Raw genomic sequence first — 17,587 nt, 5'->3', positions numbered from 1 at the left:
TAATGACTTTTCTACTGTTAGATGGGGTCTTTCAGTTATTTTTGTATTCACCACTGCTTTGAAAAGTTGACAGTATAGAGTGTTAATATACTGGACTTTAGGATTTCATAAATTATACAGTTCAACCTCCTCTCAAATTTAGTTTGCCATAATGTCCCAAAAATCTCCTAATATCCTTAACATTACATATTAACATACAATTACAGTGTCATTCAATTGACCAGATTTAATTGATCTTATTTTTTTCTTCACATATCTTACCAGACACATATTTTACTACAAGTTTCGTCGAGTTCTTGTTTTTGTTTTTGTTTGTAATTTTTAAGGTATAGTTTAGTACATTTTGGTAGGAAAGCCAGAAAATTCAGTGCCAATAATAACAGTACCAATGGTGCCTTACTTGTGTTTGGCAGAACCATGCAAAGATGATGTAATTCAAAAACTTAAAAGCAATGAATTCCATTTAAATATATTTCCTCTTACCATTTTATCTACACAATTAAAATTGAGCTTTTTTTTTTTTTCACAGAGTCTCACTCTGTCACCCAGGCTGGAGATCTCCGCTCACTGCAAACTCCACTTCCCCAGGCTTAAGCCATCCTCTCACCTCAGCCTCCCAAGTAGTTGGGACTACAGGTGTGTGCCACCATGCCCAGCAATTTCTTTGTTTTTTTTTTTGACATGGGGTTTCACCATGTTGCCCAGACTGGTCTTGAACTCCTGAGCTCAAGTGATTTGCCTGCCTTGTACACCCAAAGTGCTGGGATTACAGGTGTGAGCCACTATGCCCTGGCCAGGATAGATTTTTTTGAAGCAATGTAATGAGTGATTATTTGGAAAGCAATAATAGTCATGTATCTAATGAAAGACTGTGTATAAAAAAAGCCACTGAAGTTTAGAACCTCACTGGTCATTCATTGGTATAATCATAATTAATGTAATGAACGAACTAAAATAATATTCATAAGTTAACAAATTCTTTTTTTAAAAAAAAGGATCTCACATGTTTTGGGGAAATAAAGCATTAAAATCTCATCATACTCAAAATAACCTTGCATCTATTTATACAAAATAAACATCTACAGAATAAACAATCTAGCGCCAGGAGCACTAGCTCACAGCTGTAATCTTAGCACCTTGGGAGGCTGAGGTGGGTGAATCCTTGATCTCAGGAGTTAAGACCAGCCTGGTAAACATCGTAAAACCTTGTCTCTACTAAAAAGCTACAAAAATTTAGCCAGGCTTGGTGGTGCATGCCTTAGTCCCAGCTACTGGGGGCGGAGCCTGGTGGGGGCTAAGAATGGCTTGAGCGCGGGAAGAGGAGGTTACAGTGAGCTTAGATGGCAGACAGGGCACTCCCAGCCTGAGCAACACAGCCAGATCCTAACTCAAAAAAGTAATAATAATAAAATAAACAATCTGTGAGGTAGGAAGAGAAAAAAAATTATATATACTTTGTCTTTGATTATAGCTTTAATTTTTAAAAATCTAAAAAAATTAACAAATGTAAAAAATAAAATAAAATTCAGCCATAAAATACCGCTACAAAGTTAACAACAATTTGGTATATTTCAGTATTTTTAATTTACAAAAGTGAAATCACTCGTGTCCTTATCTTTTCAGTAGTTATACTATAAACAGCTTCTCATATGAATAAATATTCCTTAAATACATCATGGTTTGGGAGAAGGGGCATAGGATTACATTACATGTACCAACTCCCCTAACAATAGTCATTTAGGTGGTTTTCAATGATTTATTACAAATAATGTCATTATGAACAATTAGTTCAATTCAGCTCTGAAAGTAATCTATAAAGGCATTAAAGAGTGACAACAACAAAAAAAAGATTTAGCTCCCCAAATACAGCCATCAAAATCTAAGATTCATTTGTTTTGTTTTTTCCTAATTATAATAAATAAGTTAATGTCTTTCCAAGGAACTCATCTTTTATGAAGACTTGAAATAACCCAAATATGCCAAAATTTGAAAACAACTTTTTAAAAAGCTAAAATTTTCATTTTCAATTGAGAAATAAAAAAAATTTTGCCAAAAAGAACATATAACTCAATGCAATTAACTTATTTCTAGCTCTGCATATTCACTACAGAATAGATCAGAAAATAGGATACTCTTTTTCAAAAGTAAATACATGACTGCAAATTATTTTCAATACTTTCCTTTTCATCTTTCATACGATTATTTACTGAACTAGAAAACTAATTTGAGACTTCTAGTTAAATGTGACAGATTGAACACACATTTACATCTGATCCTACTTGAAAACTCCACTAAAATAACAGTAAAAATATTTGTGTTTTAAAAGAGCTAAACCCACAGGACAAAGGAATGAAAAAGGAGAGATATCTACATATGGGTAGTTGGAAAATAGATGGATGGGTGGTAACTGACTTAACAAACCTAAGAAACTGAAGCCAAGCCATCAGTAGAGGGAGTTTGGGAACAAGATGATGTGTACTTGAATCAACCCCAGAACCCCAGAAAATCTCAGGAATTTGAGACACCACATACCTTCAAAAGAAGAGGTGAAAACAAGAGTCAGAAACAAAAAGATCAGTTCAAAATGTCTCCCAGATCCCTCCCCTAACAAAACAATGAAAACTCACTCCTAATTCTCTCAAGAGACTGAATATTTGGACACAAAGAGGGTAGGGGGAAGAAAGGGGATAAACAAAAAATGGGGTATAATCAAAGAGTACACAGTGAACATGCTCAATAATGAGATCAATAGTGAGACGGTAAGGTAGTCCCTATCTCCTTCCTGTAGCAGGTCAACTGATTCCATCTAAAGCAACTAGGGAAAAAAATACTTAAAAATATGGAGGTAAATATGAAAACTCAAAGAGTTGCCAGTGATAGCTTCTGGAGAATAAGACACAGGAAAGGAAGGGAACAGGGCATGACTGCTATTTTTGGTTATAAGCTGTCACAAAAAAAAAAATAATAATAAAAAAATTGTTTTCTTCAATATCCATGTATGTTTTCTTCCTTACTGACAAAATCATAGGAAGGCACGTGTTGATCAAGAAACAAAAATCTGGAAAATTTCCTAACCTTCTTTTCTTTTTTGAGATGGAGTCTTGCTCTGTCGTCCAGGCTGGAGTGCAGTGCAGTGGAGTAATCTTGGCTCACTGCTGCAAACTCCGCCGCCCAGGTTCAAGTAATTCTCCTGCCTCAGCCTCCGAGTACCTGGGGTCACAGGCAAGCATGCCATCATGCCTGGCTAATTTTTGTATTTTTTAATAGAGATGGGGTTTCACCATGTTGGTCAGACTGGTCTCAAACTCCTGCTGACCTAGTGATCCTGCCTACCTCGGCTTCCCAAAGTACTGGGATTACGAGTGTGAGCCACCAGGCCCAGCCCCTAACATTCTTTTCAGATGGGGATAAACTCACAAGATGAAAGTGAGTCATTGAGTAGAATTTAGAATAACTTGGATTGGTTTACACCACAGTGACACCCAGCTCCTGCCACTGGGAAGTTAGATGTGATGGCTGGGACTCAAGCAACTACCTTGGATCCTGACACAAACTCGGGATGGTAAGACAAGGATGACTGATAAGAAAGAGCAAATGATCGCATTACCACCACACCATCTCTACACTGGCTATTCAAGATTTTTTTATAGGGGAAATAAGTGACCACCTTGTTTAAGCCACTTAGGTCTCCATTAGCAGCAAAATGCAATTCCTGGTATTTAGGCCTTATATGACTTCTTCAAACTATGTACATTAATAAAAATTAAAGAGACATGAGAATCAAAACTATCTCCTGAAATTGCCAAATATCCCCTATGGGAAACAAAATCTCCGAGAACCCCTGCCATAGTTGTTTTATAAATCATTGTGTTTCACCAGGAACATTCAACTCTTCTAGTTAAATAAAAGAATTTAAGAATTTCTAGAGTTTCCCTAAAGTTTAGTGCAAAACACAAATTATAAGCTACTTACAGATTATCTCTAATGTCCCTCTTAAATCCTCAGAGGATTTTACAAGAGAGAAATATTAATAGCATCTCCCTATTTAAGTTCTATCTATGTGCTAGGTACAATACTAAGTACTTTATGTTCATTCTCTCTTTTTACATTCATGACATCCTCACAGCATGAATATTAACCCTATTATAGTATATAATAATTTTACATTATAGTTTAATCAATTTATCAAAGTGGTTACAGAAATCCTTTATTATTAGTATGTTCATTCTGGGACTGAACTAAGAAGAAAGTGTCTTAACTTCCTTAGTTTACAATCAATTTATGACAGAAAAAAATCAATGTATTTGGTGACAAAATAAATTGAATCATTAAAACTTTCAGGAATTAGAGAACTGTTTACAGCACTTAACAAATCAGACAATAACAGTCTGCTTCTTGAAATATTTTTTACTACTGTGTCATAATGAAAGAGTACTTTATAAACTTTTCATCCATGATACCAAGTTATTTCCAGTAACTTCTTTTTCCTTTCACATCACTTGCAAAAAAAAAAAAACAACCCTTCTATAATTGAGGATTTACTTATAATTTCAATCTGCTTTTCAGCAGAAACTGAAGACTAAGTTCAAATCCCAGCATGTCTACAAAGTGGAAACTAAGACACATTAACTTGTTCAGGCCTCAATTTCAACTATGTAACTTGCTTTCTGAAGCTTAAGAGCTGGTAGGCCTTCCATGAAAGTTACTTTCCCCTACCTTTCCTCCTCAAAGCAAATTAAGTATCAGTTAAGGGCCAATTTTATTTAAGCATTCATTGAGTCAGCTAACAAGAGCCAAGGGAGGATGTGACAGGGCCAGTCCAACATTACACTGTATCTCCTGTTTTACTTTTCCTTATAATATAAGACACAAAATCCTCTCTGGAAAAGAAGTGTTCCTTCCTCCCTCACTTTGCCCACACAACTAACCGCCAAGAAATTTTGATTCATATTTCCCTCTAAAAAGAGGAAGATAAACTGGAGCCTTTCTTTGAAACGCCACTAAGCTGTCTGCATAATTCATGTATGTAGTTAACTGTCACATACCCCAAGTGCACATATCCATTTCATTACTCACGATTAAGTCATTTACTAATAAATGCAAATTATTACACTTAATATTAGCCTCAGTAAGTGTCAGAAAACCAAAATTGTAAAAAGAAATCTTCAACTAGGAATTAAATAACCCCCTGCTTCCCGTACTGGCAAATAAAGCAATTACTATGGTAGAATTTTATTTCTCAGTAGATAAAATTCAACTTAATAAAGGAATATTTTATTCCATCTAAAAGTTTTAATATAACAAAGGACTTCACAAAGCTCACCTAAGAGCAGATCTATCAGTAATCTAAAGTATTATAAAATATGTAAAGTTTCCAGTAATAAACTATGTTTCAGGTAAAAGTTGGTAACATGAAAGTATGTCAGTCTAAATATAATTTAGCAATAGAAAATATAAGTTCATTAAGTTCTTCCTGTTTAGTTTTATTTCCTTGGATATACAGGAGGTAGAGAAGTCATAAAATAGTCAACTTCATTTGTTCTTAAAATATTAGTGTCACTATTCAGACATTGTTTTGCAGGCTAAATTTGTCATTTGTTCTAAAATTTTAGTTGCTTGTTAATGGTATAAAAAGCAAAACAAAAAATTAAAGAGATTTTTCAGCCCCTGAATATATTAAAAACATAAATTGTATCCTAATTTTCCAAAGTTTAAAATTCCAACAGATACAAAAATCTACCAATAGCGTGGTTTCTACATGTAAAAGGTATAGTTAGAAAACAAGTGCTCTGAAAACAAGACACTGAACCTCTAAATTCAGTGAATGCCAATTATCAAAATAAAAATATATTTTCAAGAAAGTCATCAACTAAGCAATGCCAAAGAAACTGACACACCCTTCCTTCTTTGTGACACAGGAAAAACATGAAATCAAAAGGCAATTTAAATTAAAACATTAAAAACTTACCTGAATGTAAGTTCAACTTGTGTTCAAAAAATGTCAGCTCCATCCTTTTTCTTTCAATGCTTGTAAGGGAATTCTTACAAGCATTCCTTTACAAGCACTGAAAGAAATTCCTTACAAGCATTGAAAGAAATGTCAGCAAACATGATGTCCACTTCTCATTAACTTTATTTCCTACTTGTTATCAGAATGAAATTAATAGCTACCTGATCCAAACCCTTCACATAATTTAACTATTACTCGTTTTTGACAGAAGGGGAAACAGAGACACAGCGTAACCTGTCCAAGGTAATAAATTCAGCTAGGAGATGGTGGGGCCAGAATTTGAACCCTGTACACCCAAAATAATAGACACATTTAAAAAGGGGTGGGATGGAAAATGAGCAGTTAATTGTTTTTGTTGTTTTTCCTAAATAGCTTACAAAACAAGACTGTTGTGAAAGGGAACAAAACGTTTAAAGCATAAATGCAACTAGGTAAGAATGCAGAATACACAAACTTTACCCCTAAACAAGTAGGGGTATATTGCTATATTTGATTACTAACACTTTGAACAACATCAAACCCCTGTGAGAGTCGACTGAGTAAATAATTTAATGTCACCGTTCAGCCACTGTTTTACAGGCTGAATAAAATACGCTATAAATTGAAGGATGGGGGTGGTGGTGATGTTAACCGGAGCAAGTTTAAGGAAAATTACTCATTATAAGCAGTTAATTAGAAAAGAGTGCGTGTGTCAACGGAAGGAGGTTTAAAAAAAAAAAAAAAAAAATGACAATCACACTGCCTTAACGCACCCTCTGTCCGAAAAAAAGTAACTAAATCACCGTGGGTCAGCGTCTACGCCAAAGGGAGAACCGGCCCAGCGGGCTTTTGTGAAGGGATGACAGGAGACCCTAGAAGAGGGGGAACGGTGGCAGTGACAGGAAAGATGGCATGTCTCCCATCCCGGAAAAAAAGGGAGAACATGGGGGCAGCGGCAGAGAAGGGAAGACAGAAAATGTTACCAGAGGTGCCAAATGAGGTGCGAAGGACCAAGGTAGGAAGCATAAGAAAGGCGGGACTCTCAGGCAGGAAGGTCTGTTTGGGGTAGGGAAGGCTTGTCAGGACAGAGCTTTCCGGACAGCCGACCTTCCGTCTTTCCAGCTCCGGCATCCCCGACAAACTCTCACTTTCTGACCAACCCTAAGCCCGCGAGTCACCCTCGCCTTGCTCCCCGCCCCCCACCCCCTGCCGGCTAGGTGGAGGAGGGAGCTTCACCCTCACCCGCCTTGTTGGGGTAGAAGATCGGGCACTGGACAGACACCAGATTCATGGATGAGAAGGCCAGGAAACGCAGAGAGGCCCAGGACCCGGGTGACAAGTCGGGGCGACCAACGGGCGCCTCACCTGACAGAAGCGTCGGCAGTAATCCCGACTGCTGATCCCGACGCCGGCGCCGCAGCTGCCGCTGCCAGCGCCGCCTCTGCCGTCGCCCGCAGCTCTAAGCCCCACAGGGCCCAGCGGGGACTCCACAATGGCCACGAGCTCTTCTCCGAGGCGTTCGGCCTCTTGGTCGCTCTCTTCCTCCGCCATGAGGCTCTCACCGCCCAGCGCGTACCAGCCCTGCGCCGCCGCCGCTGTAGCTCCCTATGCTAACCTCCTCCTCCTCCTCTCTAGTTCCCTCCCCCTTCCCTCCTCCCTAGCCGGACAGGGGCCTCTCGGCTAGGCTCTACTTCCGGCTCCGCCCACCCACGCCCCCAGTTTTTATTGGAAAACGATAGCTGCCAATCATGCTCATGCCCGCCCTTCCACTACTATTGGTCAAATCAGCCGTCTGTTTGATAGACCGGCCATCTGTTGGTCAATGCTGCTCGGCGGTTGCTGGGGACCGCCTACGGGCTCTGCCATAGGCGGTGCAGGCGGACGGGGCGCGGCGGGGGACACGGCGGCCGCCGCGGGGCTCGATCGGGCAACGGCGGCGACGGCGGCAGCGACGGATCTTCTTCCTGCCTTGTTCCTTGCTCTTCTTTCTTCCTCCTCTTTTCCTTTCCGGCCGAGCCTTGTCCACTTCCCCTAACGGCGGCCTCGATCCTACGGTACCAAGGAGCTAGGGAGGCCGAAGGTGGGCCCGGCCGTTGGTGCGGGCTCTGGGCCCGGGGCCTTCCGTCCTGAAGCTGGAACCGGGGGCGGGGCCGGGGCACAGTTGTCGGCGGGAGGAAGAGGGAGGAGGAGGGAGGAGACGGGAAGCCTGACAGCGGCCGCCTCCGCCAGGCGCCTGCTGCCGCCTCCCTTGAGACTGCCGCCAACTCGGCTGTCGAGTTCCCGGGCCCACAGCTGGCACCTGGGACTCGGCCCTGCCCGGCTAGCGTGGTCGGGACGGTGGGGCGCCGGCGTGCTGGGCTCGGCGCCGGAGGAGGAAGCCCAGACGCCGGGAACGTCCCGCGCCCCGGCTGTCCCCCGCCCCCGCCGGAACCTCGGGGCCTGGGAGCCTGAGGAGGTGCCCAGCGGGCGGACCACGGAGGAGGACCTGGGGAAGGGAAGTGTTAGGGTAAACGCTGGAATCGAGTTTGTGGTGTGGAATTAGCTATAAAGCGATTTTGGAAACACCTGCGTGGTGGCAGTTGTTAACGTTCTTGTTCGTCTTTTCAGTCACCCTCCTTCCCTTCTGTCCCCCATTTTTTTTCCTTCCATTTGTTTTTCGTGTTTTACAGTAAAGGCATGACTTCCTGGCACCGCAGGGAAAATCGGGTGCAAGCCCAGAAACTATTTCCCCACCACCACTTGTTGAAAAACTGATTTGAAGGCATCTTCGGGGTTGAACGAAAAGTGCCAGGATTTGATGCGTCTCTGGTTTTGCTCTGGAGACCCTTCCTTGCTAAGTATCAAGACGAAAAAAACTGGAAACTAATCCGGTAAACATTTAAACTTGAAAACTTATGATGAGTTTTATTTTGACCTAGTAAATGATTTGCTTTTTCTCTTTTGTTGACTAATTCCTGCACTTTTTAATTTCTTCATTTCTTGAAAATATCTTTGTCTTCTATTAAACACTTTTGTTCTTCTGGTATGTAAACCCAAGCAACCTCTACTGGGTGGAAATTTGCCTCTGCAGTAACACAGACTTTTTGAAATTACAAAATCATTGGAAAATATAGGCCTTTCACATTAGCAGAAATAATTGAGCATTTTATGCTACAAAGAATTACATGCTTAGTTACTGTTTTTGAAATCCAAGTATTTAAAGATAGAAGACTTTTTACATAGTAAGATTTGAGCATTACAGGGCACAAATATTTAATATTGATCACAACTAGGTTAGAACCGTTAATCGTAGTAATTGGTACTGATTGTCGTGGGAGTGTAAAACACATACCATTTACTTAAAGTATAAACGTGTAATGGTAAGTACTAGGTAGGAATCATAACTGTCTTCTCTGCCGTTGCAAACCTGTAGCCAAACACAACATTTGTCAAATGAGAGTTGTGCACTTAAAAAAAGGAAATGAAATCTGTTAAAACCTAGACTTTATTGTACTTTTCGGAATTTCTGTGAAACGTTTAATTTTTTGGATCCATGATGTCTGATACACTGGCAAGTTAAACTTCTTTTGAAAGAGTTCATGTTACCCAGCTATTCTTTAGTATGTATTCATGGAATACTCCATCGTTTCTGATTATACTTATAAAGCATAATTCTTCAGAGCACACTTAGAATTCTTTCTCTAACACATTTATGCAGACAGAATTCCATCTTGAATTCTATCAAATTCACTTTAACTTCTTAAGTGTTAGTTATTGTAAGAGCCTAAAGGTATGATATGCCCCAGGGAACAATTAAGACTTAGTGGTGATTTTCACCTACCAAAGTATGTTCTTTACCTAAAGATTTCGATGCCCATAAGGCTGTGATTTTGTTACTTAGTGCTATGGTCATGAAAGTTGGACCATTAGGATAAGTTGAGAAATTTTTTTTTTTTTTTTTTTTTTTTTTGACAGAGTCTTATTCTGTCACCAGGCGCCAGGCTGGAGTGCAGTGGCTCGACCTCGGCTCCCTGCAACCTCCACCTCCCGGGTTCAAGCAATTCTCCTGCCTCAGCCTCCCGAGTAGCTGGGACCAGAGGCATGCGCCACCACACCCAGCTAATTTTTTTTGTATTTTTAGTAGAGACGGGGTTTTACCATGTTGGCCAGGATGGTCTCAATTTCTTGACCTTGTGATCCGCCCCCCTCGGCCTCCCAAAGTGCTGGGATTACAAGTGAGAAATTATTAAGCTGCTTCTACATTAAATAAGTGTAAATATTTGAACAAATAGTGAAGATACTCATTTACTTTTTCCATCAACTTTTTTGAGGTTTTGCTGTATACTAGACACTGTGTTCTTGATTTTGTTCTTACTAATCAGTGAAATAAATATTAACAAATGTAATTATTAATTTTAATTGAAAAAGGAAACAAGCATTAGAGAAATAAGACTTTGCATATCTTAACACCTTTTGGAAAACAGGTATACATGCATTACAAAATAACTTACTTTGAACTCTATTTTGGCTTTACAATTTAATGTCGTTTCTGTTAATTGCATTTAGTCTGGGTTTTTTTTTTTTTTTTGGTAGCTTTTACTCAAAACAATTTTTGAAATTATATTCATCTTCATATAGAATTATGGCAGTTTGTAGGCCCACCTGTTTGAAAACACTTTGTCCACAGTTATGTTCCTAAAATCAGTCGTCCCAGAATTGTGACAGGAAAGAAGCTCTTTTAAACTAGAATACATACCTAAATTGGATGAGAGTATATAATTTATACCCTAAATGTTGACCTGTGATTACGTTTCCCTGAATAACAGTGACATCTGGGTTAGTTTGAGTTCTTTCTTTATAGTTCTAATTTATTTGAATTTCATAAAAATCTAGGAATGGACCTGAGTGTTACCGGTTAGTAGCTTGTTCTAGTTTTGCCTTTCCTTATATATTTCGGGTAAGTTAGGATTAGTAGACACACTACTAATTTGAACTAAGTTTGTTGAAGTCTTTAATCTTAAAGCGTTTATATACTGCCTTTTACTGTTAATTACTTTGAGAATGAACTGTTGTTATAACACTTATCTTTGTTTCTTTTGTCTTGAAAGAACCATATTTATTTAGAGTCAGAATGGAGCGATTTGTAGTAACAGCACCACCTGCTCGAAACCGTTCTAAGACTGCTTTGTATGTGACTCCCCTGGATCGAGTCACTGAGTTTGGAGGTGAGCTGCATGAAGATGGAGGAAAACTCTTCTGCACTTCTTGCAATGTGGTTCTGAATCATGTTCGCAAGTCTGCCATTAGTGACCACCTCAAGTCAAAGACTCATACCAAGAGGAAGGCAGAATTTGAAGAGCAGAATGTGAGAAAGAAGCAGAGGCCCCTAACTGCATCTCTTCAGTGCAACAGTACTGCGCAAACAGAGAAAGTCAGTGTTATCCAGGACTTTGTGAAAATGTGCCTGGAAGCCAACATCCCACTTGAGAAGGCTGATCACCCAGCAGTCCGTGCTTTCCTATCTCGCCATGTGAAGAATGGGGGCTCCATACCTAAGTCTGACCAGCTACGGAGAGCATATCTGCCTGATGGATATGAGAATGAGAATCAACTCCTCAACTCACAAGATTGTTGACTAGAAGGTTACCACCGTTGTGATCAAGATAAATGTGGAGTATTAAAGTTATGTGTTGATTGTGTGGTTCATTTTTATATTTATTTCATTTAAAATCATGTGATGCAGAATAGTTTTGCAATGTGTATATAGTTGCAGGCAGGAAAAAAAAAAAAAAAAAAACCTCACTGCAAAACTTAATGCTTAGTCACCAATGGTATAAAGCAAAACCTAGGTTTAGAGTGTGCTAGGATACCTGAAACCTGATGGTTATCTTTAAAATTGATGGTTTTTCTCCTGAAATGTTTGTGCATGGAAGAACTGCCCTGCTTTTTTACCCTGTTGCCATGTATGATTATTCCTTGTGAGATTACTTAATTACTTGGATTGAAGACTAGCCTATTGAAGCTGCTGTCAGGCACCACCACTTAATAGTAACTTAAAGGAATTATTTCTTTAGAGGATCCTCTTCAAAAAGGAAAGGATAGTGGGAAACTTCTTATATCTTCAGATCCCTAGCAGAAATGACTGTGTTTATTTCAAACTATGTTTTACTTGTATATGATGTAGTTAACTATCCAATTCTGTGTTTCCCCTGCCCCCATTTTAAAGGCTTATTGTTGTATTTTGTAGCAGCTTCAAGTGACCAAAAGACTAAAATCTTTCAATGTCGATGCCAAAAGCCAAGGGGAATTTTGCAGTGACAAGATTTTAGTCTCTTACGATGAATACAAATTTTGAACCATAGCTTTCATTTTAAGCATCATCTTGAATTTGCAAACTTTTCTATGTCTTGGTGTTAAAAGACTTCCAAGATTGGCATTTTTATTTAAACAGGTAGACATTTACGGTTGAGTTTTCTCTTTTTATGGAGAATTAGTAATGGTTTTTTTGGCTGACAGATCAGATAAATTTACTTTCTATTCATTTTTCCATATGATTTTAGGAATTTATTTAGGTAGTCTAGACTAGAAACAAATTAACTTATTTTATCTGCTTTGCCTGTGGTGGTACAAGGTTTTTAACGTGGATGGTAAACAATTGTCTAGAAATTCTGGCAGGTTTTTTGTAGTGGAGACCTGGCAGTATCCTGCATAACTATTTGAGTGAGGAAATCGTTCTCTTAAAGGTCAACTGTGTTCAGGAAGTGATCTCTGTCTGAACCTCACTATCCTGTAAGATTATCCAAGTAGCTTCGCCCGGCTAAGTTCTGTCTATTAGAGACCCAAATTATATTTTTTAAAAAATTAACACCTGGAAACTTGGACTAGAGCTTTAATTTAAAAAAATATTAAATTCTTTGAAATTCAAGTTAAAAATATATATTTCTAATACAAAGCAGTGATAAATGATACCCTATGTGACTTGGAGTTATCTTTTGATTTTCACCAATAATCTTCGTGTATAAAAGAAAAAGCCAAAGTGAAAAATAGATTGTGTATTTTTCAGAAACTGCTTTCCATGTGTTAAAATTTTTTTACAGATTTAAGTTCTAATTCAGGTTGTCAAACTGGCCATTTGATTTTAGAGATTTGTTTTCATTTAAAATTAAGCCTGCCACCAAAACAAATCACTTACCAAATGTGAACTATTTGTTTTGCTCATGTTCAGTTACATTAAAGTAGTATGATAAATGCATGCCTAAAGTAGTGCTATCACTGATGAAGCACATGTATGAGGAGACCAGCAGCAAAACATAATCGTAATGTGTTTTGCGTTTACTTCCTCTGGAAAAGAATTTGCGGGCAACCATGTTTAATTATGGTAGAAGATTTTAGAAGCTAGGAATAATTGAGTTTTATAGCACTATTTTCAGAATATAAAAAGTTAGATATACAATCATTCTGTTTTTTTAAATTCCATGTGATTCAAACTGCTCCCTATTGTTTGGGTATTAATTTGCACTAATGGCAAAATGTAATGACAGATCAGCTTTGAAAGTAGTCCTAAGCAGTAAACTGGATGATGTTGCATTAGAAAAACATCAATAATTCATATTTAAGTTTCTAGTAGTTACTACTGATTTGATAATCACTTAAAGTTTGTATATCTTAATGTATTTTTTCAGACTCCTAATTCCCACATTCACTGTACCTAGGAGAATAGTCCATTCTGTTAGGATTATATCCTCTCCTTAGAAATGTTTTCCATCCTGTTGTGGGAATTTGGTATTAATGTTTCTATATTGATTATGAAACACTTGTTCCCTGAAACTAGTTAACTTTGTCTAAAGTTAAGGCAGAATGATTGCTTTAGCCTGCTCAAACTGGTATAAATCCCTGAAACAATGATTGGCATATGTTAAGTAACAAATGAGGATGTCTAAGAGGCATATGCTGCTTTGGAGGTGTAGTGAACATGTGTACAGAAGTTTTCGATCTTAACTATATAGTGTTAGTGTGATGCTATACTATTGGAAAAATAGCAACTTTTTTCTATTTTGTAAGTTGTATGCATAAACATAAGATTTGTAATGTTTCATTTATAAACTGCCTTCTTCAACACATGTTAATAGTGTTTTCTCAAAGTATTGATAGTATGTCTTCCAGAATTTCACGATATGCTTACAGTAAATAGTTCCTATCTTGTTGAAATGTTAAATTCTTTGTTGGCTTTCTTTTTGATTCTGTGGGGATATATAACAAGCCTGAAGGACATTGTAATCATTTCTTACAGGGTGAAAATTTAGAAAGATTGTGTATGAGAGCCTATATAGTTGTTTTATCCATTATCATCTTCGATTAAGACTTTAAAAAATGCTATTTCCAGTTAGTGCATTTGGCCCTATTGAATTTTCAGGGACCAGAAAACATTAAAGAAAAAGTTCTGCATCTTATAATGGTAACCAATTAAACTTGAGATTGTTCTGAAAGTATCAGTTGCTTTAAAACTATTGTAAGTACAGTTGGCAAGATCACCAAGCTGAAACTTCCATGTTAAAACTTTTGCCTGTAAGAATTTGCACATGAATGTTAATGGAAAACACAAAATAAAACTTAAGATGGCCCAAAACAAAAGCCACAAACAGTTCATTTGGTGCTTAGTCTCTGTAAGGGCTCTCTGTGGTTTGACTTACACCAACTGCCATTAAATGAGGACAAATCACCTTCAAACATGTTCATCTGATTCGTAACAAGAAAGATGGGTCTATGATTTTATTGAAAATCTTAGCCTAAAAGAAAGTGCTTTAGCTTCTGGCAGCACTGATTAAAATGTGAATAGTGAAGTGGCTATCCTAAACTTTGGTTTATCTCAACTCATACTCTCATAGATTTAGGAAATACAATTCGTATCTAGTGGCATTCTACTTGTATTCAGAATACTGTATTAATTAAAATTTTACTATTTCATTTTTGTATTCCGTGCTGATTTTTTTTGCTCACGCATGTATCTTTAGTATAAACGTGTCACTTTTAAAGTTTTGTTTCTGACTTTTAGAAATAAATTTCAGAAAAATTGTTTCAAAAGATTTTGAAAGCACATTTTTTTGTGAGTCAAATAATTTCATGATTCCAAAACAGCAGAACCTTAGAGTTATTTTTCTACTAGTTATAGCTCCCTTTTGTAGTATTAGTCATTATACTCGATGTAAAATATAATCTATCAAATCAGATTCACATCATAGCTACAGATACCCAATCATTGCTTTTAATTGGAACATTTATTAGTCATTATAATCAATGTAAAATATAGTCTATCAAATCAGATTCACATCATAGCTACAGATACCCAATCATTGCTTTTAATTGGAAACATTTAGTTTTTTTTTACTTTCGGAAATATTAATGGCCCTAATTTACAAATTTCACTGCTATATTTTCATTGCCACTGGTGACAAAAAAATGCATACAAATAAAAAATCTTTCAATTTTACGTAATTTTGAAGGAAAATAATCCTGCTACTAATCACTTCTGTTTGGCAAAAAGTTAATCAATTTATCAGGCAATTTTTATTTTTTCTGAAATCAAAATGGTAGAAAGGACCTTAAGAAATTCATCAATACTTCCGCTTCCAGTTTAATATTGCCAAACCATGAGAGTTCTCTCTTCACATTTCCCAAGGTGTCTCACCATTGAATGTGCCTCTGAGTCTCCTAACAGTTTCTCGCTCTTTTTTTTTTTCTTGTTTTATGTGTGAATTGAGTTGAATTATGTACCTGTGATATGTCATGATGCAAAGATACTTCTGGTAACAGACTAGCTAACCCCCTAGCACTGTGAAAGCTAAAACACTAAAACTAGGAAGTAGAACAAGACTTGGATGTCATGTATGATTTACATGATACGTATAACATTACTTCTAACAGTTACCCTTGCATTATGTTACTTGCTTTCAGCTGTTTTTATGTTTACCATTTAGAGTTAATGCTATTTAGCTCTTCCTTGCTTAAATGTTGGAATCAGATAATTTTAAAGCCCATGTCCTCAAGTTCTTTGCTAAATTTGAGTAATATGCACTCAATTAGTATTTATTGAGTCTCTATCTCTGACACTACTATAGCCACTGCGGGATACAATAGGAAAAATAAAAATCCCAGCCCTCAGTGAGCATACATTCTAGTTATTATTCATTGTTATCATATAGTGACCCTGGGGGTTGGGAGTGGTTAGGGAGGTCTTTGTCTTTTCTAGGCAACTCCTTTAAGCATTTATCTTGAGACTAGTTGCCAGTAAATAGTTATCAATGGTTCATCTGGATTCTTAGTCTTATTTCGTATGGGAAGAGCCATACAATTACAAAATTTGCAGATTTTTTTAAAAGTCTGCCTATCCTTTGAAAATCTGGTAGTCTATATAATCTATAAAATATCAATTTTCAGAATCTATTAAAGTGTTGGTGCTGACCAATTTAAATGCCTATGAAGTAAGAACCTGCCACAGACATTTTACTGAAATACAGTAAGACAACTTTGTTGAATATTTATACCAAGATAGTCTCTGGTATATCTATTCACTCATTAATGATTATCATAATTCAGTCTTCCGGGTTAATATGTATATTAGATGATATACTCTTCAAACTTTTCTAACATAACAGGAATCAGTATGTAATAGACTTTGTTTTTGTATTCCATTTTCCTTTTAGAATTTTTTCTTTTTACCATGCTTAGGCAGTACCTATTCAATAGTAATGATGATAATATGATGATTTTATATATTTTTAATCATCTAACAAATTCTACTTTTATGAATATATCCTACAGAAATAAAATAGCAATATATAAAGATACATGTAAAAGGAGATTAATTTTAATATAATAGTATACAACTGCAAATATTCTGAATATCCCTCAGTAGGGCAATGGTCAAAACATTATAACACATCTATATTATGAGCTGTTTAAGTGACTGAAAAGTATAGATCAGAAGAGATGTCTATAGTAATTGCTGGTTTAAAAAATTATGGTGTATTTTGTCACTTTTGAAATAAATGGAATAATGCTATATAAGTGCAATATATTTGTAACAGATGAGCAGACACACACAGAATATTAAAATCACAGACAAGTGGTGACATTGAATGGGGCAGGGGAAGAATATCTGCTTTTTTATACACTCTCATATGATGGTTATTTAAACCAATTATATATTATTTTCGTCACACATGAACTATAAGGTAGACTTTTATTGAAACCTGTTCACACAATAGTTATATCCAAACTGTAAAGAATAGCAATATGACATAATTCATCTACCATATTAATGAAAATATTAAATCATTTTAATTCTTTAATTTTCATTTAAGAATTTTAATTGAGAAAATATTTATAAATAAATTTTTTTATTCTTTTATATAATTTAGTTGACATTTAGAAAGTCATTTTTTCCAAGTCATTCATTACTAAGCAGGTAACTGGGTAGGGGTGTTGACTTTAGTATCCCTGCATTTTTACTCTAAAAATAATTTATGCCTTCTAATTGTTTGCAGTAGTTGTATAAATTACTCCACTGTGCTTTAGTAATGATAATAACAAACATAAATTTAATCACTGCTAAAACCCTGT

General features: G+C 36.9%; 2 protein-coding genes across 4 annotated transcripts in view; one reads left to right on the top strand and one right to left on the bottom strand.

Annotated features, from left to right (window-relative positions):
• The window catches only part of ZNF654 (zinc finger protein 654), an 87,813-nt gene extending 80,099 nt beyond the window's left edge, over positions 1-7,714 (bottom strand). The window contains 1 exon segment of the mRNA XM_032277191.1: positions 7,355-7,714. Coding sequence (XP_032133082.1) covers positions 7,355-7,540 — 186 coding nt within the window. The 5' untranslated portion in view covers positions 7,541-7,714.
• Positions 7,715-7,815: 101 nt separating this feature from the next.
• On the top strand, positions 7,816-14,932 carry CGGBP1 (CGG triplet repeat binding protein 1). 3 transcript variants are annotated; one of them, XM_032277197.1, is made up of 3 exons: positions 7,816-8,043; positions 8,659-8,859; positions 11,077-14,932. In XM_032277197.1, the coding sequence occupies exon 3, from the start codon at positions 11,100-11,102 to the stop codon at positions 11,601-11,603; it is 504 nt and encodes a 167-aa protein (XP_032133088.1). In that variant the 5' UTR covers positions 7,816-8,043; positions 8,659-8,859; positions 11,077-11,099; the 3' UTR covers positions 11,604-14,932. The 3 variants fall into 3 exon arrangements, with proteins under 3 accessions (XP_032133088.1, XP_032133086.1, XP_032133087.1); XM_032277195.1 differs by having other exon boundaries at positions 7,880-8,069; XM_032277196.1 differs by lacking the exon at positions 7,816-8,043 and having other exon boundaries at positions 8,100-8,859.
• The last annotated feature ends 2,655 nt before the right edge of the window (positions 14,933-17,587 follow it).

The sequence above is a fragment of the Sapajus apella genome, unplaced genomic scaffold, assembly GCF_009761245.1.
Source record: "Sapajus apella isolate SASKATOON/1434 unplaced genomic scaffold, GSC_monkey_1.0 scaffold8, whole genome shotgun sequence".
Taxonomy (NCBI): domain Eukaryota; kingdom Metazoa; phylum Chordata; class Mammalia; order Primates; family Cebidae; genus Sapajus; species Sapajus apella.
This window is presented reverse-complemented; position numbering and strand designations above follow the sequence as displayed.

What these genes read in the sequence shown, in the direction of transcription:
- CGGBP1 (XM_032277197.1), top strand. Translation starts at nt 11,100, where the DNA reads ATGGAGCGATTTGTAGTAACAGCACCACCTGCTCGAAACCGTTCTAAG.